This window comes from Hippichthys cyanospilos, chromosome 9 (genome assembly GCF_059441005.1).
Source record: "Hippichthys cyanospilos isolate Australia breed blue-spotted pipefish chromosome 9, RoL_Hcya_1.0, whole genome shotgun sequence".
NCBI lineage: Eukaryota > Metazoa > Chordata > Actinopteri > Syngnathiformes > Syngnathidae > Hippichthys > Hippichthys cyanospilos.
The window spans coordinates 15977911-16000000 of NC_142377.1; the positions used below are offsets into that span (position 1 = coordinate 15977911).

General features: G+C 40.9%; 1 protein-coding gene across 3 annotated transcripts in view; it reads right to left on the reverse strand.

The window, feature by feature from the left end:
* Window positions 1–429: 429 nt before the first annotated feature.
* LOC148419124 (paxillin-like) overlaps window positions 430–22090 on the reverse strand; it is a 22154-nt gene continuing 493 nt past the window's right edge. The window contains exons 2-14 of one of the 3 annotated variants that reach the window (XM_088423585.1): window positions 11003–11196; window positions 10834–10889; window positions 10549–10685; window positions 10282–10477; window positions 10055–10202; window positions 8510–9772; window positions 7553–7822; window positions 6222–6554; window positions 5382–5540; window positions 5057–5230; window positions 3670–3751; window positions 3421–3569; window positions 430–2600 (exon numbers count right to left, since the gene is read on the reverse strand). In XM_088423585.1, the coding sequence (XP_088279711.1) occupies window positions 2334–2600; window positions 3421–3569; window positions 3670–3751; window positions 5057–5230; window positions 5382–5540; window positions 6222–6554; window positions 7553–7822; window positions 8510–9772; window positions 10055–10202; window positions 10282–10477; window positions 10549–10685; window positions 10834–10889; window positions 11003–11196 (3428 nt within the window). In that variant the 3' untranslated portion in view covers window positions 430–2333. Of the gene's footprint in view, window positions 2601–3420; window positions 3570–3669; window positions 3752–5056; window positions 5231–5381; window positions 5541–6221; window positions 6555–7552; window positions 7823–8509; window positions 9773–10054; window positions 10203–10281; window positions 10478–10548; window positions 10686–10833; window positions 10929–11002; window positions 11197–22090 lie in introns of all 3 variants that reach the window. The other 2 variants (XM_088423583.1, XM_088423584.1) reach the window with 2 other exon arrangements.

Genomic DNA, 22090 nt, shown 5'->3' on the forward strand with positions numbered 1-22090 from the left:
AGGTTTTTTTTCTTGCGAGCCACCAGGAGACAAACCATCAGTATAGCAAATGTGTGTATCTGTTCAAGATGTCAATTTATAACTATGAAATAGAATTGAAAAGATTTGAATCAATGACTGTGCTCAAAAAGTGTGGTGAAAATATAAAAGTTATGTATGATTTGAATAAGATTCTTTTGTAAAGGTATAACCAAAAATAAAAAAAACGCATTTGACGAGAATTCTCGTCACTTGCACACAACCTAGAATTTTCAAAGACGAGATTTCTCATCCGCGGCATCGAAAGAGTTAATGACTTTGAGTAAATATTTCATACTGAGGTGATCTAGGATGATCTTGGGCATTTTCCATGTAACAATATGACGATTTCCCTCAAATATTACTGTACTACCAATACAGGGAAACTCTTGAGATGACATACAAAACAAGTGCCAGAAATAGAAAGCTTATTTTATTTTGGTTGGATCAATCAATTTGTAATCAGAACCCACATAAGTTTAGATAGCACCCAAGCAAGCCAAAGCTCCTTTGGCAACAAAATTCTTAAAAGATCACAAAATGTTCTCTTAGCATATTTTGCTTAATCTCATTTAAAAATAGAAGGCTCTTCTCATTTGACTGAAGCCGAGGAGGTAACTGAAAGAAGACTACGCGGAGAAGAACAAAATCATTTAGTTAATATTTGTAAGAAAATATTGTGAGGGTGCAATGTCCAACTGAGATCCAGCCTATTTGTGTCCACTGTATTGGACATTAGTTCTAGGTCTAATTTTTTTACTCAAGCTCTTTTGTGACAGTCTAGCTTTTCCAAACATTTCTGTCCTGCCAAGACGAAATGGACTCAACAGTGGACACAAATGAACAGGCAGTGTCTTAGGAGGATATGCCAAAAAGCTGTGGATATTTAGATCAGCAGGATGTGTACAGTCACTGTCTGCTCATAATGCTAAGCAAGGGCCTTTCCTAGGCCTTCCTTTTTTGCTCATCTACGACAGTGTGCGCGTTTAAAAGAGTAGACACGGCAAAGCAGACAGTCTCCATGAATTCACACCTGACAGGCTCAAATCACAGGAAAGACCAAACAGTGTATTAGACCTTATTGCATTGACACATTTGGCACATTGCATTCTCCGCCTTACAATTACAACATAGATATTAAAAAAAAAAGGGGGGGGGGAGGGGGGATCTGGAGACAAATAAGTAGGACTAAATATGTGGGCCACAAATGCCTCCTACCATTTGGCACTTGTCGCAACATCATAGATTGTTTTTTTTTCGGCTTTCTTTGAACCAGCAGCTGGTAAAAATGTGATTGCGTGAGAATGAGAAGAGGCTGGACTGGCATCAGCCTGCATGCCGGTAGAGCCAGCTCTCTCCACAGCAATGTGACTTACAAATATATATATTTCCATCAAAAAAAATGTTTTCGTCAAACACTCGGGAGGATACAAATTTACTGTCGGTTACTTGAGATTGTGATGTCAAGCTGGCTTCTTGGCGCTTATAAAACGATGTAAACGACAGTAGCATGCACTTGCATAATATGCAATTATTTTCTGTATTCAATACAGTTATGAATTCACAATTGTAGAAACATGAACAAATGCATTATTTGTACTGACAAGAATTTGGTGCAATTCTACAAATTGTGCATGAATACAGATGTAAAATATCTGCTTTTTTCAACTTTTTTTTTCCTAAATGGCACCAAGTCAACATCACTAAGCTTGAATATGTGAATAGCATAATAGAAAGAAAAACAATAAGGGACAATACGGTTACTCCCTGTGGTATAAAAGACTAAAAATCACCAGGTTGCCAACTCATGTGGACTACAATTGATTGAGTGAGGCTCAATATGTACCAAAGCACCCGAAGCCAGTAAACATTTGATCGTTTCCTCTCGAACTGGAGAGTAGAAAAACATAAAAGCCACGCAAATTTGTAAAATTCACCACAGTCTCATCAAGAGATGTGTTTAGAGAACGCAAAGACAAAAACTGCTTGGAGTTTTGCTCATCCCATTCCTCACACTGATTAGCCACAAAAATGCCTGAACCAAGTCCAAAAGACTATTTTGACACGCGCGCACTTGCAAGGATTCCACAGTACAAAGTCCAAACACCAGCCTGGTGTAATTACACAAACAAAAAAGGACAAGAAGACTAAGAAATCAAATCTCTTTGGGCTGGCTGATAAAACACCATTAGCAAACGCCTGAGAGTTTGGTCAGGCACGAAAAGTGGCAAACACCAACCTGTAATGATGCGTGTCAGACTCACGCGTGCGGTACAAAAACACAAGTGTGTGCATTTAGACCAGCGAGGAAAGGTCTAGCTGAAGAGTTTAATAAAGCAGCCGTGGCAGTACGGCTTGTCGTTCTGCTCCTTGAAGGTGCCCTTGTTGAGCTGCTTGAGGCAGAAAGCGCACACAAAATGTTCCGGGTGGAATTTTTTGCCCATGGCTGTGATGCAGCGGCCCGTGATGGCCTTCTGGCAGCCCGAGCACAGCGAGCCGCGCCGCTCGTGGTAGTGGGCCTCGCAGTACGGCTGACCCTCATGGTCGAAGAAGCTGCCGTTTATGAACGGCGTGAAGCACTCCTGCGAAAGACAGCGTGGCGTGAAATGAGGTGCTTCAGCGGAGTCATTCATTGAAAAGCATGCAAAGTCATTACACGGGTTTGGTGAAAATTAAGACCATAATTGGCGTTGAAATCATTAAATACAATGTTTAGAAGCATGAGTGAAACTGCTGCCAGTTAGCAATTTCCAGGGCGCTATAGCTAAGCAACTGCTGTTATTTCTGCCTCCTTTGAAGGAAAACTGCATCACTACTGACAAATGTGCATCATGAAAGGCAAACTTTAGAAAGGCAAACAGCATTGTGCAGAAGAGTCAGTCACACTACATTTAAAAAAAGTATATCTATATATAGATACCAAAAATTTCAAATTATAAGTGAAATAATGGCCGTGTTAAAATTGTTTCAAAAATATACTATTGAAGGGGAAAAAAAGATTTTATATAAAAACACACACACATAAATAAATTATATATATATATATATATATATATATATATATATATATATATATATATACACACACACACACACACACACAAACACACACACACAAACATAGAAGACAAAATAAAAGACAAAATGTGTGATTAATTTGTAATCACAAAATTAATATGTAAATAATGATGACCTATGATTAATTATCATTTTAAATTAATCGATAGCCATACGGGATGTAAACATGTATGTGTACACCTGTATGCATATGTGGTTGGCAATAGATTTTTGTAGTTGCATCAAAATGACATTGACATGTATTAAATTACATTTCTGATACCTACAGAAACCCTGTTTATTTACAGTACATGTCAAGTGGATAGAGTGAGTCGAGGCGCTCACCCTGCAGACGAAGCATTCGGGGTGCCAGAGTGAGTTGAGTGCAGAGATGTAGTTGTCCAGAATGGCCCGGGCGCAGCCTCCACACTTGGGAGCAAACATGTCAAAGTAGTCCTTCCTGCAGAAGGCTTTTCCATCCTTCTCGTGAAACCCTGCACAGGAGCAATGATTCACGCTGACACTCCTTCATATTTTTTTCATAACTCCAGCCCAAATTTACCCATGTGAGGTATTTGGAGAGTGTTTGAGTACCTTCTGGTCCAAAGAAGGCTCCGCACTGGGCACAGAAAAAATGCTCGGGATGCCAAGTCTTGTCTAAAGCAGTCACCACTTTCTGTGAGGAAAAAAAACCGACAAGAAGCATGGTCAGTTGGTCCAAGTTGTCAGCTCCTAAAATTTTAAACCAAATACAGATCGTTCATCTTCTGCAAATATGTTGTGTGTAAAATAATACATGATTTTAAAGCAAAGTGCCTACACACACTGCACAGTATAATTAAAGGGATAGTAAGCCTATTTACTAAATAATAAATAGTTTTTTAGTTAATTTGATTGCTAAATTGTTTTTCATGTAGAATTTACATATTTTTCCAGATACTGTCAACTGAAAATCGTGTGCTCACGACTGAGGGAACGACTAATTACGGCTCAAATGTTTTCTGGGTTTGGCCTTGTGATGTTCACAAGTTGAGCTGTTACTGGTCAGAACCTTTAGCACACATTTCATTTTCAGTCGACAGCCAGTGGGAAATTATGACCTTTTTAAGATGAAAATGGCTAAATAAGTTTAGTAGCCCTTTAATATTCATCCGATAACATCACCACTAGAGGGGGCAAGATCACATAGGCCCAACCAAGCTACTAAAACATACTTGAAGCAAATCAATGGAAAACTACTTAATGGCTAATTATGTAAATTACGCATTTGTATACACTAGAGCACAGCATAATACACCTGCATAACATACTGTATATACGCATTATAAACACACCCACACACATACTTACACAAAATCCAAAAAAATCCCAATACAAGAGCTGTAACACATTCTGCCCTTATAAAGATCATTTTCAGTTTTGACTGATGCGTTCAGAGAGATATTTTCGATAATTTACCAACATGTTAATTATCACAGCAGCATGTATTATTTGAAGAATTACTCATATAGAGATGGCCACTTGGTAACTACCAGATAATGTGTAACATGTTGATCCCCCCCCTATAAAACTCTCAACAACAACAAAATGGATACAGCTTTTATAGTGGCTCTTATTAGCTTGAGCAGAGTAGATTTATTTTGCTATTTATTCAAACCACTTGCTTTTGCGAGAAGTCAACTGTGGCTGTGTCTAACAAGCTCTGAGGCGGTGGGTTGGAAAATCGTGGGAGTGACTAATGTTGGACATTCCCTGGTTAAAGTCCGCTTGTCTGCTTCCCCTTCCAGGAGCACTGGAACTCAGTGTGTGTGTTAATCATGGATATAAAGATGAGTGTGTCTGTCTATAACACACAAGAAGTCACTCACCCTATAATGGCCATATTCCATTAACCTATGAATAAATAACTAGGCTACATCCACCCATCCGTGGAGTACACAGTAGGTTATGGCATGAGTGTGTACATGTATGCATTACTCACATCCAATATGGGCCCATTACAGTAGTGGCATCTAGGCGAGAAGAGACTGTGATAGTCTTTCTCGCAGTAAGGTTGACCCTCGCGCTCAAAGAAGTTCCTGGAGCCGATCTCGTCCTGGCAGTGGGTGCACACAAAGTGTTCTGGGTGCCATGTTCTTCCCATGGCAGTCACCACCTGAGGATGTAAATAAAAAATGAGCTGCCTGACAAAGAAGTATGAGAAACGTGAATTAAAAAAAACAAAACAAAAACAACAGTTTCTAAGTACTTCTTGGTCTTGTGCAAGTTGTTCACATTAGTTAACTGTTGAGAGTATATAAGCTCACCTGTCCAACTATGGGTTTCTTGCAGGCACCACAGACTCCTTTAGCCACAGTTTGAACCCCCAGTTTGTTAAGGTCAGATTGCAGGCTTCCCAGCATGTTGTCCAGTTTATTGGCGGGCTTGGGTGGTCCAGTGGGAGACATCTTTCCCTGGGATTGGATCTGACAAAGATTGTAGAAATTTAGTGAGAGTAGTTAAAAAAAAAAGACCAAGTAGCTCGCCTTTCTTCTCTGGGTTGCTTGGCTGCATTTAGACACTTGATATATGCTATATGCGTGTTAAACTATGGCTTTTTCGTCAAATTACTGAAAGTCATAGATTTAAAAAAAACACCCTATTCATGGTGATGATACAATAGTATACTGGTCTTTGAGTGATGGAACCAGTGTCCAGTGGGAAAGGCTATAAGTGTAGAGGTAAATGTGCTGCCATACAGCAGATGACATTTCAGTGGCACGGCAAGCCAACCATTCCGCCACACGGCCACGAGGGGTAACGCTCAACTTGTCTGTAAGCTCTTAAACTCCACTCAGAACACGCAACTCTGGGCGCTGTCATACATCAAAATTAGAAAATGGGGCTCAGTATCTGTAGCCAGGGTGTCAGCGCCACTCATAACCTGGACTGACTGGGTTTCAGGCGACACGCAAAGAGGTTATCTGTTTTCAGTTGGCTGCCAAAAACAGACCTAAGGATCATACAACCCTGTGGCTGCCATAAATACAAATGCATAAACTGCAGTTGCAATAATCGAGCACATTTGAGACGGCTTCAGTAGTTTTGAAGGTCAACAAATAGATTGATTTTTGGGGTGAAAATTAAGGAAAGATGTGAAACCATGCCTGCATAGGTGGGAAGAGGGCGTCATACTCAGTCTGACAGGACACTGATACAAAGACCTTGGGGGGTGGAGGGGGGGTGATGGGCTTAGGAGGGGGGCTTGGTGATGGAGGGGGCTGAACAGGGGGAGGCGTGAGCTCTCTTGGGGGAGGAGTAGGCTCCTTGGGAGGCGGCGGGGTAGGTTCGCGAGGGGGCGGTGGCGTCGGAGGTGGCGGAGGTAGTGGTAGTGGTGGTGGAGTCTGTTTGACTGGGGGTATCTTTTTGGGAGCTTGGGGGGACTTCAGAGGGGGTATTACTTTTCTCTGGGGGACAGGAGACTCAGGAGGAATGATGATCTGGGGTGAGAGAGGAAATGGTACAGAAGAGCGAGTGAAGAAAAGCACAATAGAGAAGAAGCAGAAATAGTAGAAAATAGACAAACTTGAAAAGTCTACACAGCAAGAATCACACAAATCCCCAGAACCTTCAGCGATACCACTTCAATTTGCCAGATTTTCTTTTCCCTCTAAGTATCAAATGGTGTCTGATGAGATAATCCGAAGTTTTGGGGATTTGAGAATTTTGGGATCCAGATTTGGAGGCCCTCATCAGGCCTGTAATTTGCTACATATACTGTATGTATCCTGGCTCAGTCTACCAGAATCTGCACTCAATTTTTTTTAATGATGTAATATTTTTTCCCCCCCAAATAGAATCCAAATCTTGGACTATTTTGTGTTAGTGGGGTTCTGTTTTGTATCACCATATCAGTTACTACTGTGTAATTAGAGAGTTTCAAGGTACATACTACGAGACAGAATGATGACTTAACTCCTACATCAGGCCGTTAGTTGGCCATGCAGGCACATGATGGGAATTCACTTTTTACCCTATCAACAGTCCCCTTTCATCAACATTTTGAGCCAGTAAAAACATGACTGGGAAAAAATGTCAAATCAAGGCGATAAAAAAAAAAAGTATCAACTAAAAAATATCCAGCGGAACCATGGTTTCGCCACGATTTTCTACGCTGACCTTTCAATAAACCGATAAACAGGATATCCCAAGTAGGATCATTTCCAAATTAGGTAAGTGAAAGAAAGTAGTAATCAATTATTGTAAAGTGGATCTGGCATACCACAACAGTACTTTGCCTGTTGCCGTACTTAAAACAAAAAACACCCGTGTGTGCACAGTAGAAGACATCCTGGCCTTTTCAATGTTGGCTCATGAGCCCACTTGTATTGACATACAGTAAACACGGCAAACTGAAGAGGCGTCACTGGGGAGTCTGTGTGACTTGACATGGAATGACCCTGATGTTATCCTGCAGCTATCTGTGTCTACCGTCTACCTTATCCACAGGTGGCAAGGCCCTTTCTTCCCGTATTCGCTGCGGGTTTGACATCACGATGACTCCTTCCGTCAGCCAGTCATCTGGCTGCTGTTTACGCCGGCGTTCCACACGGCCAATCCCCAGTTTTCCCTGGAGCTCCTCAATGAGCCGATCTTGTGAATGACTCTTATTCACGATAACGGGTCCCATTTTACGCCGCACCGCTCCGTCCTTGTACATCGGGTGCACGTTGGAAGTCTCTTTTGTGCGACGTATAACAGACTTGAGCTGGAGAGTAGATGATAGTGTAGATTGTGCAAAATTCCATGTTGGGTTTCAAGCACAGGAAGAACAATCAATAAGGACTCAAAAATGGTCGTGTTGGCACGGCAAGCATTTATCCCCAATTGTTTTTCTTGCAGAAGAAAAAAAAGTCATTCTCTTCTGTCATCGCAAAGCCATTCGCTATTGGTAAATGAGGCACGGCATTCTGGAAACTCAGGACAATACTGTTCCAAAACAAAGTGCTTGCACAAGCCAAAGCCAGGCTGAAAATCAAAGGGAAAATATACAATATATTCTATAAATATTTGTGCAGAACTGGAGTCTGTCAAAAGTTTAAATCTTGACGTTTGCGTCATTGCTGGTTGCGTAAACCTCACAGGCGAGGTCCAAAGCCGAACAGAATTGTTGACTCAGGCAAGCGGGGGCATGCAGTCATTCTATTAGTAATTCTTTCGACATCAGCCACAAGAAACTTTTACAAAGAAACCTATTTCTTCGGAGCCTTTTGCAATTTTCACACAGTGACACGCCATGCATCACACCACACTGATAAGATCAAATACTTTTCCACAGCTTAAGTTGAATTGAACCAACTTTGTTCCCCAAATAAACCAGTTGGTATATTTTCTACAGTTACTGCATTTAGTTCATGCCAGCTTATTTTTGGAGCTGATTTGATGCATTTCCTACTTGGCCAGAAGCAGATAAACGTTCCACAGCAGATGGCTGCTGTGTGGGCAGATCCAGCGATGCATCTGGTGTCCCCGGGCAGGTGGAGGGGGTGAAGCATTCATCAATCCAACTGGCTTCAGTTGTTGGTGTCAGGGTCCCCTCCCAGCTCACATCTGGGTGCAGGCCACCGTCTTCATCCCATGGTCTGTACTCATCCCCAGGAGAAGTTGGTGTTCTGTTTTCATCTGGTTGAATCGACTCGGGTGCTAAAAGTTTATCCAAGGCATTATCTAATACAGGCTCCCGACATGGCCACGTTAAGTTCATTATTTCATTTAGCTGATTTTTGGTATGAGGGGAAGACGGGCTAGAAATTGGTGACTCTCTGGAACTACCGCTAGTGTCTGCAACCACGTAGGTCTTTTTTATGACTAAAGCAGGACTCTTTGGAGCTGTACTTTGACTTTTTCGAACTGCTGCTGGACTTGAAATCATTGGACTTATTACTGGCTGAGCAATCATAGGGACTAGTTCTGGAGTACAACTTTTGGACTCAGTTTCTGAGCTGGAGACATTGAGGACAGTCACAGGACTTGCAAGATTTGGAATTGGATTTGGTTTTGGAATAAATGCTGGACTATAGGGAACACTACCTGAAACCGGATCTAATAATTTTGGAAGGGTTTCTGGAGTTGAAGACATTGGCAATGTTTCTGGAGTTATTGGTGTGACTGCACTTTCATTCTTTTGATGTGCATCTTGGCCATGATGTTCAGGTGTTGGACTGTAACCTTTAGGTGTGGGGCTCAGACTCTGAGTTGTACTAGATGGTTTGGACAAAATGAATGGACTTGGACTTGAGCCATCAGCAGGGTCTGGACTGAAACTATTTGAAGTCTTCCCCATTGAACTTGAAGCTTCATTAACTGATGCATGGTATGAGCTACCAACGTCAGTTTCAGTGGGTTGCTTTGGGGTACTAGAAACATTGAAGCTTTCGAAACGACAGATCTCGGAGGTGACAATGCTAACACCTTCCTTTTTGGATGTCGTGACCGTGACAGTTGAACCAGCGGTAAAGGTAGGGGCTGAACAAACATCTTCATCAATATGGAGTTCCAATGGAAGAGGGGTACAAGAGGGTGTGGTGTAGCTTGATAATGGATCCGTGTCCATAGATGAGTCGATATGGGTAATTGAAGACGGCGTGTCAAGGGGTGGTGAGCCCGCAAGACATGAAGTGTCTACTACTTCCTGGTTCATTGACAATTGAGGGTCAGACTACCAGTAACACATACATACATATGAACAAAGACATACACAGTGATAGAGAAAAGAAAAAACAGATCAAGAGAAATTCACAAGCACCATAAATAGTCACAGCAATGGCAGTGAATGAGTTATTCTTTGATTAGATCTGGAAATTTATGTATAAATTTATGTATAATTCTAAGGCTTTTCAAATTATGATCTTTATTCATATTGTTTTAATTCATGATATTTTTCATCTTTAAACATACACTTCTTAAATTAGTAAATTGAAAAAGATTACAAATTGCTCACATTGCTTTGGACTTTGAAATCAGACAGGGAGGCCATCAGCTCATCTAACTCTCGTGTGGCAGAGGACGCAGACATTCTTGCTTGTTGTTGTACTTGTGTTTCCTCTTGTCCATCAGTCTGTCCATCCGATACCAACAAGGGAGCAGGACTAAAAGAAGAAAGTTACACATCGGACTGTTGACTGGTCCAAACAATGTTTGATGTCACGGCTGCTGAATTTCACATACATTGGAGAGGGTACTGAGCTCTCCAGCTCATCCAGAAGGCTCTCCACGCTTGGTCGTACGTCCTCTGTTCCTCGAACCCCAGTACTGCGTTTAGGCTTTTCCAACACAGGTGGCGACACCTGGGATGGAACGGACACTCCATTCTCGTGAATACTTTGGACCACAATGCTGGCGGGCAGGGGTGGGGCTGCATCCTCTAATGATAAAACATAGGATTAAGTTATATATGAAATGTAGAGATTGAATTGAAAAATGTAATGGGCAAACCTTCAATAGGGAAGGCGGGGGGACTTTGTTGGACAGAGTTGAGTTCTAGCAGCAGGCGGTCCAGCTCTGACAGGTTGCTACCAAAGGACTGGTTAATGGCAGGTGACGATTCACTGCTCTTCTGCTTATTAGGAAAACTGCAAAAGAGCAGAGGTACAGTTTTCAATGTGTATTCATTAACACAGCCTGAAAACCTGTTTGGTACAAGCAGTGTTTTGTGGCGTTACGAAGCAATTTGAAGAACTATTTTTGGCGTTATGTTTTGACCTCAACAAAGTGTTTTACCTATATACGTGGTCCTCATCTCCAAGAGGTTGAGGTGGACTGCTGTTATCTCTTGACTGATGTGAGGAAATCACATATGAATTAATCTGTTGTCCCTAGTTAAGTGAAGGTACACTTTTACAGTGGCCAACTTAAGTTTGTCCACAAAGTTGGTTTTTATGATACTTACAAGAGCATTCACATCCGTGTCCTGTGCTCCATTGAGAGTTTTCTCAGAGGGAATGGGGGGGCCTTGGGGTGAGAAGCAAATGTCTTGCTGAGTCTGATCTCCAACAGGTAGAGCGTAGCTTGTCTCATCAGTCAGAAAAAGTGGACGTTTTGAAATGTGAGATGTCGTGGACTCAAGGTCTGCCAACAAAGCATCTGAGGAAACAGAAACAAGATTTTATATTACATTACTTGGTTCAGGAAATATAACAAAATACTGTATAAGACTGGATGAAAAAGTTGATGAAGTCAGGTTATTTGACTAAAAAAAGGTCAGAAACATCTGCCTTGCAGCTCCAACGGAACCATATTGCATCATTGTTTTCTACTCCAACCTTTTCAAGCTTTTATCTGTTTAAAATAATAGAAGAACAACACAACAAATGTTTACTATCGTATTGTTTTCACACTGTATCGAACCGTATCGTTTTTAAACTATCGAATCGCTCGGCTTCAAAATATATCGTTTTTTAATCGAATTGTAACCTGTGTATCTAGATACATATCGAATCGGCTTCGTGCCAGAGATTCCTATCCCTACTATTTACCGGTGCTTATTATAGCAGATGCCCCTGACCATATCACTGTATAATTTCTCCAAGAATGATATCGTAAATCCTAAAAAAAGAAAAAAACTGCAATATTTAATGAATGGTGTTAAGGCTCTCATATTAAACATGAATTCAACTATGAATAAAACACAACAGACGAGTTAATGAAACATTTCGGAGAGGTGAATGGGGGGGCGGCATAAGCTACAAATGTCACACCAGGCTGAAATTTAATGGCAGGGGCATCTTGGGTTCACCTCACAGCAGTGGCATGCCAGTACCAACTTAGCTACTTGCCTCAAGCGAGGAAGCTAAGCACACAAAAAAAGACAAGTGACAGAGTACTCCAACTTTGGCACATTACTCATGTAAATTAAATTAAAAAGAATAGTGATGGGAATACACGCCAAATACCCATTTGGGACGTAGATGGCAATAAATGAGCTAATAATGAATGGACCAGTAATTTGAACGTACAAGCATAAAACATCCAATATTTTGGGGGGGTTAAAATGCGCTCCTGAATGTTTTTTTTTTTCTATACTGGTTAGAGGTTTTCACAATAAAACAAAAGAAAGCTACCTAATTAACATAAGTGAACATACTCCTAGAGCAAAAACAAAGCCAACAGGACTCATCAAAGGTAAACGCAAACACTTAAGATAAAGTCTGTGTCCTTTTAGAAAGGTGACTAGCATCTGTGGATTCAAAACCTCTACCAAAGAATAAGCTGTTCTTTTATAAGCAAACTAAATCGTTCTCTCGTTCAGCCATGAGCCTGTTAGAGTAAACTTTCAACAATTGATGTCTGGCCTTTTTTGGGATCCTCACAGGCTACTTAGCATCAAATTTGCTCTTTAAATAAAACAGCAAGATAAAAACTGTAACATTAGGAACATCTGACGACCTGGAAACTAACTCTTAGAATAGCACTGTATCATCTATAAAAGTTCCCAGACAGCAAGGGGACCCAGCAGAGGCAAGACCAGAGCCATAGCCGATCCGCTTGGACAGAGTTAGCATTAGCATGTATAGCATGGCTCACATTCCAGTAGACTAGGTTGCGCAGCAAAGATTCCGCTGCGCAAAGAAACATTACCCGGTGTTTCATTTTAGACTATGTAAAACTGTGTTCAGTGATGATGCCAATTCTTTGTGAGAAGCATTCAATTAGACATAAGCAGCAATAATATCCCGTCTCTCATTACGACCGGTAGCGATCAGTTCTCACCATGCCTCAGAACAAGAGGAAGTCAATGTAATGGAATTGCTAATTTTGTCAAAAAGTACATGTGTGGTTTTCCTGTGTTTGAACAAGGGGTGGGTAAAGTTATCAATCCATAAATGCATTGCAATACTGTGACACATTTAATGTTGATTGAGCAACTTACAATTCTTTATTCTTTAGCATATCATTTGAAATGATTCATTTCAAGGCCAGTAGTCAAGGTTGCCTTTCATTTTCACCTAATGTTTCATTTTAAACTTGTTCAGGGGATGCCATTGTGAATTTGTGAAGTTCTGATTTTTTTTTCACTTGTGAGGCCCTTAGAGACTTTGTGATGATTAAGTGCTATTGTATATATTTGACTTCACTTAAAGACATCAACAAAAACATCCATGCATCCATTTTCTATAGCCGTTTATCCTCACTAGGGTCACAGGCTTGCTGATGTCTATCCCAGCTTGCTTCGGGCAGTAAGCTGAACTGATTAGTTTTCCTATAACTAAAAAAAATGGTTACAAATGAACTAAAAAACTGCCAAAAGAACTATATAATCATTACATTGACTAAAAAAAACAACTCCTCTTTACATCTTCTCTATGCGACCTCACAAGTCTAAATGCATCAAAACTTACCCGAGTGAATCCATTTCAGGGGACAGCCATTTTGTCATTGTCTGTCGCCTGACAATGACATTCAATTTGCACACAGCTCAGGGATAAACCAATCACGGCCCACCTATTTTCTTTAATTAAGTCATGGGACATTTGCAAGCAGTGCCATGATTGGATATTACCTGAGCTGTGCATATTTTCATTTTCAGTCAACAGTGAGAGCCAAAATGGCCGTCCCTGGACAGATTAAAAAAAGTTTAATTCATATTCCAAAAATGCAGTATTATTCAAATTAACATGTTTTGACCAATGATACTGCACAGGTCATATTATTGTAAAGAAAAATTTGGGGATTGGCTTCCCCTTTAAAATCATTGGGCCATTTGGCCAAACTCCTGCTGTTCTCAGAACAAAGCTGCACCGCAGCTGCTGAAATCTCAGTAAACAGATGTTAGTCCAGATGGTTTACACAGGGGACGCTAATCAAATTAGCTCTGCATCTGAACTGGCTTTACCCATCATTGAAAACAATTTTCATCTCTAAAATAAGTTAGTGCTGAAACATTGAACCCTCAGGCTACACATAAGTTTAATTGTCTTTTCATGACAATGTGCAACCAAATGTCATGAATAATGTTGTAAACAATGCTAATAGTGCAGTTTGAAAGTAATGATGAGCCTGTTTTGAAGTGTGGCAGTTCACTGAGCAGTGTTTGCTCGGCGTGCTCTGGCCCATCCACAATCTACACAAACAGGGAGGTGTGTCAGCGCGTCTTCTGCCAAGACATACCAAAAACACATGCAATCCAAGTCGAGCCAACACCGAACCTCAAACAAGTGAGAGAAAAACACATCCATCCACATTTTGAATAAGGGAGGAAACCAGAGTAGCCGGACAAAAACCCACAAAGGCACGGGGTGAACATGCAAAACCCACACAGGAAGGGCAGCGCCTGAAGTGAACCCGCAACCTCTGAACTGCGAAGCTAACCACTCTGACACCGTGCTGCCTAGAACCTAAAAAAGAATCATGACTGACAAACAAAGCCTTTGTAAAGGAAAGTAAATCCTGTTTAAAATGTCACAATAATCTGAGCAGTTACAGTCAAGAAGACAAAGCAAGTGACATTGCTGTAACAAAAGGCTTGACAATGAAGCATGGCAATGGGACGTTGAGTGAAACTGGGAAGTGTACATGCACATCTTTCAAGGCCGAGACTGAGGAGACTCCCTTCCTCTCAGATGAATGGTATGCATTTTAATTACACGGACATTGCTTCATGCAGGGGTTCATTACAGGAAAGCGAAATAGGAAGTGAGAGGAAGATAAAAAGGGCACTGACGAGATCTGGGCAGCAGGAGAGCGGATGAAAGGAACAGGATTTAAAAGGGGGGGGGGGGGGTCTGCAGGAAAGAAGGGTATGTTAAGAGAGCCATATAAGGATTGTGAACATTGCTGTGCTGGACTACAGTAAGAGCTGCTCAAAACGCTGTCTGTAATTGATGTAGTCACAAAATAATGTTGCAATTCCAATTCATATTTTTAAAAATACATTTTTCTACTTTCTGCCGACTGAAAATAACATCAGTTGTGGTCATTGTTGGTCATATGATACAAGCTAATCTGTGTTTGATTAGTTGTCGCCTGAGCCTTCGGAGTCATTTCAGTTGACAAGCGAAAAAAAAAAAGTATTAAATTCTATGTGAAAAAAAAATGGTATTCAAATCAACTCATTCACTCCCAAACATGTAATTTTACATTTATAAGCCTCCAGTCAACTGATTAAGAGTTTTCTAATCTTCTATTTTTAAAGAGACTAATTAATCAAATTAATTTGTTTTATTGCCCAGCCCCAGAGCACAAATAATTCAATGTACTGATAATGTCAAGGCACCGAGAGAAACATGATGTTTCAGGGCAAAAGTAAAGTAGGGCTGCCTATCATGCTCAAGGCAAACAAGAAAAACTATGACTTCATCTGAAGTTTCTATATGCCATGACATTTCAAATAAAACTGCGTGAATATCAAATCTCTCCGACTGTATTCGCCTTGGTCCGGCTGCCTTTGGTTCTTCTTTGTGTTTTTGATGCTGCTGATATAAATTCCTGACATGCCGCAGCTCGTTGTCCGCACGAGTGATGAACAACTGAGCAAGATAGCTTCAAGAGGCAGCGCGAGAAGTGTGTTGGAACCAAAGCGAGTAAGCGTCTAATGCGATATGACAGCCTTTCATGTTGGGTTGTGAGTGAGACGGCCTGTCGGTGCACTGTGTACTAACGCACAATGAAAACCACCGGCAGGGCTTGGACCGCAACAAGAGACCCGCTCGCTCACTCCTGAGCACTTGCACTTTATGCCACCTCCCCCGAGGGCCCCTCTGTGAACGGCAGATAAATTCTGCACTTTTTTCACACAGGTGCAACAGTGAGACAACAACACAATGCGCAGGGAGTCTCGCTCCTTGAACAGGAAGATCAAAGAAACTAAAAATACCCTCTCCATGTGACCTTAACCTGCAGGATACAAGACGTCCTGTGAAGTAAATCACAGATAGTCAGTTGGCATGTTTTTAATTTGTGTGACTGTTACATGTTAAGCAACATTCGATGCTCTCATCCATTAAAGCAGGGGTGTCTAAACTTTTTACAAAGACTGACAGATTTGGTAAGGTGAAAATGTGTGAGGGCCAACCATTTCACCTGACATTTCTTTGAAGTATCCATCCATCCTCACTATCTTCTGCTTATCTGGGATCAGGTTGCGGGGGCAGCCTTTTCAGAAGAGAAGCCCATTCTTCCATATCAGCGGCCACATTATGCAGCTCAAACGGGAAGATCCTCATGTGTTCCTGGGCCAGCCGGGAGACATAGGCCTTCCGGCGTGTCCTGGCTTGTACACGGGGCCTCTTTCCGGTGGGACATGCATGGAACACCTCACCAGGGAAGCGTCCGGGAGGCATCCTAACCAGATGCCGGAACCACCTCAACTAGCTGCTCCCGGATGACAGAGTTTCTCTCACTACCTCTAAGGAAGAGCCGGTACAGCGTCTGCATAACCACAGAGACGCTGCGCCGATCCGGTCGAAATCAGTCACGTTCAAATAGTGTCGCTTGAAAATAAAAGTTCAAGCTGTCAATTCAAGGCACTAAAAAAAAAAAACCCAACAACAATCAATTGAAGCTCTTTTTTTCTTATCGACATTCTTTATTCAGCTGAGGGTTTGTTTGTTTTTTAAGTGTGCGTCATGCCTCTACTTTCACTCTCACCATTCCCGCTTTAACGTCCACATCCTGTCCTCTATCGCGTCCTTTTTTTATATAAGCGACATGTTTACAAGCGGAAAGATTTTCACGTTCTTATTCTGCAATCTCAGCACTGGCCCCGCCCAAGCAAAAAAAATAAATAAATAAGGGTTGTGTCTACTTGGGACATCATAGGTAGGAGGAATGCCCTCGTACTGCCTCTACACTGCCCTCATACCACTTATGTAAGGGAAAAAACACGCCCACCTTATTCAGGAACTAATTGAATTCAGCCCTTCAAACCAGTTACCACACATCATGAAATGTGATTGAGCAGAATTACAAAAACAGTTCTGTGATCTTATCTCAAGAGATTTTGGACAATGCCAAATTTCCATGTAAAGAACATTGTCAATACATGTGGGCGGAGCATGACAGTGACGTTTGCTGACTTGCCATAAAATATAAAATGTCAAATAATTCAATGGAACAAGGCCCCGCCCTTTTGAGACTGATAAGACACTCCCTAGATGCAATCACTCTGCTTCTGACACTCTAATATCCTTCAGAACTCACATTGCTGTCTGGCGCAACGCCCAATGACGGACATGTAGGGGTCCGAGGGCCCTTCTATTGATGCTAAGTAAACAGGAGGTTTAAATCACTGATGTGCGCCTGCCAATAAAATGCATCATTGCACTGAAGGTAGATAAATTATAGTCAGGGCTTTTAAAAGACTGGCATTTTAAAATCTATTGACTAAAAACCCACAGCTATTAAATCCCATACTGTTTTTCAAAAAATATAGTACAATTACAAGAAAAAAAGATAGGGGAGCCATTTGTATAGTAAACAGTTTTGATAAATGACTAAAAATTGATACATGCATGTTTTTTTTCATGATTAAATCTTCTTTACGGTAACAATCAAAGGTTTGGAAACACCTTGAAACATAGTCGAACCATTACAGCGGTTGCATGCAAGAGATCTTTATGATGTGGATCGTTTTACGACCTGGCATAACTTTCAGTTCACAGTGGTCCCTTTTCATAATTTAACAGCAAGAATTTCATGAACTTTTAATGTGTTTGAGACCATTTGCATCAGTAGAAATGTCCAAATTTTGATTAATACTTTATTTGGTCCACAAGAATGCTTCAGGCTAGTCCATGAACATTTTGGTCAACGAGAAGGTAGAACAGTAATTATGTGAAATTTATTTCCATACTTGGCCAGGGTGATAAATAAACACTGAAAAATAGGTCTCTGAAGTTTTTTTTTTTTTTTCTTTAGTGGTTTAGCCATGCAACAACACTTCTCTGGAAGCAGAAGTGCATAAAACAATAGGACAGAAAGATGGCCTGACATTTTTCCTCCGACATCCAATCAGTTTGGTCTGGTTGTGTATTTCCTCCAGTAAAGTAGGTCAGAGGCTCGGAAACAAGCTGCTCTCTGTCCCATCCAGTAGGACAAGGACACGAGGAAGTGAAGTGAGAGGACAGTTACAGCAAAGCAGAAGCATCTGGAAAACAATCAGCCGCCTGAGATGCAAAATTTGCCAATGCATGTACAGTAGATTAGCGATTTTCAATCATCCTCATTTAACCGCCAGATTCTAACAACGGCATTGAATAAACTAAAACTAGATTGGAAAAACCAAGGAGAGCGTAAACCTTCGTCAGTATAAAAAATCTCAATCAATACTGTATAAGACATTTGCAGCTCCTGCCTGCATGAGGAATCAGCGACTAACACAATGAGAAAAAAGAATTAAATAAAACGCTAGACAACAATCGACAAACAGCTGTGAAAGCAATTCCGCTTGTCTGCTCTTTGCCACTTGGCAGAGGTAAACCTTATCTTTCCCCATTCCTCAAAGGCCTTTATTGCTGTACATTTATTAAGCCTCTGCCAACTTACTGACAACATTTTTGTGATAGAAGGCCTGTGCGTTATCTCACGCCGCACACCATAATGATCATAAATCCTCTCAGTATGATCCCTCAGGATGTGAAGACAAATTGGGGTAAATGCTGTAGGATCATGAGCGATTTCCATTTCCTTTGTGTAATTTTTTAATTAATAACTTTTTTAATTAGTAGCATCAATTTCTATTTAACAGGGATTCTGACATTTAAAATCTGATAAAGAAATATAATTTAGAGTTCAGTTACAAAAAAAAACTATGGGTGCAGTCTCATTGAATTGTTGAGATTTCATAACTATTTGACATTTTCAGATAGCAGAAAACATGAGGTGCAACAATTCATCGACAACAAAACGATAAATTAATTGATCATTTTTGATAACCGATTAATCGTTTTGAGAATTGTCCAAATGGTCAGAATTTCCTCCTCTAAATATTCTCTGATTCGTGTTGACCTCTAGAAGAGCAGGAACTTGTATATACATGCTAATATTGGAGATTTTTAATGTAGACCAATGATCCGACAATCTTGTTTTATTTTTTTTTTTTTTTTTGCTGGTATCGGACCAATAACCAATATCAATGTTGGATCAGGACAACCCTAGTTACAAAACAAACTGGCAACCAAATAATACAAATATTTTCTGCTTTTCTGTTGTTTTTTTTTTAAATCCAATTCAATAATTAATTGAGAAAAAGGCCAACAAATTAATTGGTTTTTAAAATACTGGTGAGTTGCAGTCTTGCAGAAAACATTAAATATTCTTTGGCTGCATAATTTCATGCTTGAAAAGTGAGCAGGTACTTTAAAAGTCCAATTATATCTTAAACTCAGCCTCCTATTTGTTTCTAAAATCTGGTTTTCTTGAGGGGAATGAGGAAGCAGAGCACTCGACTAAAGACATTTTTACGATATTGGGATTTGTCCCTTCTTGCTCAGACACCTCACAGAGGAAGTCCCCAGGAATAAAATGTTGGGTGACTCACAGCATTTGTGACCTGCAGAGTTAGTTAGCGGTGCACAATGTACTTGAATGCCACCACAGAGCCGAGGTCTGTCAGGTCACTTCCTGTCTCAAATCATGCACTTAGCAAGGAGACATGCGGCCACAACAAACAAGAGATTCAACACTGCCATGTACATTTTTTTGTTACTTGTAAGTGCTGTCTCTGCAACAAACCAGGAGGTGCTGAGATGTTGCCTCAAACGCCGCTCCAAGACCCACGTTAGACAACATGGCCGACTGTGGAACTGTCACTACTCAGTAAGATTGCTTGTCAAAGTGCCTGTCCACACAAGCAAACTGTGATCTGACAAGTGTGTGTATATGAGTGTGTTTATGTGTGTCTACCAGCATATGGTTCAAAGCCCTTCAGCAAGATAACTTCAAAGTTAAACAGATGGACTGAATCCCTCAGGAATTAATCAGGCATTCCTGCAAAAACCCACAAGTTACATTCATAGTTTCATTTTCTTAGGTGTCTTAATAAATCAGATAATAATAAATACAATAAAACAAGGACAAATAGTATGTACAATATGACAAATATGGTCAAATTTATACCTCCGTGTCAAAATTTAAGCTTTTAAAAACTATTGTGTTATTACTGGGCGTTGATTCAGCAGAAAATAGGCAAACATATCCTCTAACAAAAATGACAGTATGTGAGTGTTTCTGTATTGTTAGCAAACAAGTTTGGTTGTGTTCAAGGAGAACAATGCAATACAGATAGATGAGATTCTACCACTGGGTCCCATTTCTACTTATTCCGTCTCACAGCTCTGAAAACAACAACTCCTGCCTTCACAGAGATAATAAGAACTTTGTAACACAAAGAAAAAAAAATCACAAATAACCACATGTCACTTCTCCGGCTTTTCTATTGGTGTAAAACTGGCAAGCTAAATTTAGCCTTAAGAGTATCTAGGGTACATCAGTTCTGATTTAAGAAGTACGTCGCCCAACACCCACTGTGTGAGTGACATTTCCAACGCGGCGGCGGCTGAGCTGACAACGCTCTGGGGAAATGCCTAGAACTTCAAAACGCTGCCACGAAAATGACAGTGTGGCAAATCACAATGAGAAGTATCAGAACTGAGAGGTGGCGTTCATCAGACTTAAAGAAAGGAGGCCGTTTGACAGCCATGTTTTGCTTGTGCATGACTCGGCTTCAACTTTGAGGGGGAGTGAGGAAGCGAGGTCAATGCAAGTTTGCCATGAGAAATGTCACGGCATCACGAGAAGATTCAACACATCTGTGTCAACAGCAAAGCGATACAAATCATTGCTTCGCTTCATGTTTCCAGTAACCATAACCAAAATTTACAATCTGTATTGATCTGCCCTGCTGAAAATTCTGCCAGATTTTAAACCGCCAAGACAGCGGCCCGTGCGGTTGGCCACCTGGAGGCTCGCATGGGGCGAGGAGTGGGTGGAGCCTAATGACACTTTGCCCCGACTGTGTCCCTTTTACACGTTTCACAATCTGGCTTGCACTTCTGTGCAGCTTGCGGACGAGGAGAAAGCAAAGCTGCCTGCTGGGATCAGAGACCAAAACGAAATAGAGGTGTCTGCAGGCCAATGGAAGGTTTCGGGTTGCTGCTAGCTCATCACTCAACAAGAGGGACCTCTTTTTCTTTGCTAAAAATACATGAAGAAGTTCAAGAATTTTAACCTCCCGAAGATCTGGTTGAATAATTACAAACACACTGTAGACAAAACACTAAGCCCAATATGAACTGCCTCATGTGAAACCAGAAGTTTTGAGACCACGGCCAAAACATATTATTTACAACCCTGTGACACAGACAATTTACTCGGTTGCGTGACACTTTTTTTTAAGCAGACACTTCACGCAGAGCCATGTAAACCGAGAAGCTATCCATAAACATTGACTGGATATAGAATGACTAATATTTTTTGTAAAGTGGCACCCACGCCACACTAGCAAATGCAGGCGTGGCCCTATCTGGATGTTTTGTCAAAATGTTCTGCTCTGTGAGCAATTCTTTGAGCAAATTCCCTCTAAACTTAACTTTACAGCTCAGACTTGTAAATACACATTACCACAAAGTCCCAACATGCTATGATGACTTAATTAACCTACTTCTGAGGTTTTCCTCTCTATTTTAATTACAGCTCAGTTTCTTTTCCCAAGGGAGTATTTGACATAAAATGTCCACACACGAAAAAGATCACACAAGTTTCTGGTTGATCCTAAATAGAAATAACTGTTAACATGTGGTGCAAGGGGCTGGCTAAAAAGGAAATGTACAGAAGAGGGCCGTATTTTAAGTCCAGTGTTCAACTCCAGTTGCGTTAGAACTTCAACGCACCACTGACCTCTGACAGTTTAGTTAATTATTGGCTTTAAACGCCTCGTTGTTTTTCGTAACATTTAAATGCCACTCCTGCCGTCCCATTTGTAGTTCGCCCTCAGTCGACTCACGAACAGCTTCAATAAAAATCCGATTAATGACTGTAAGCC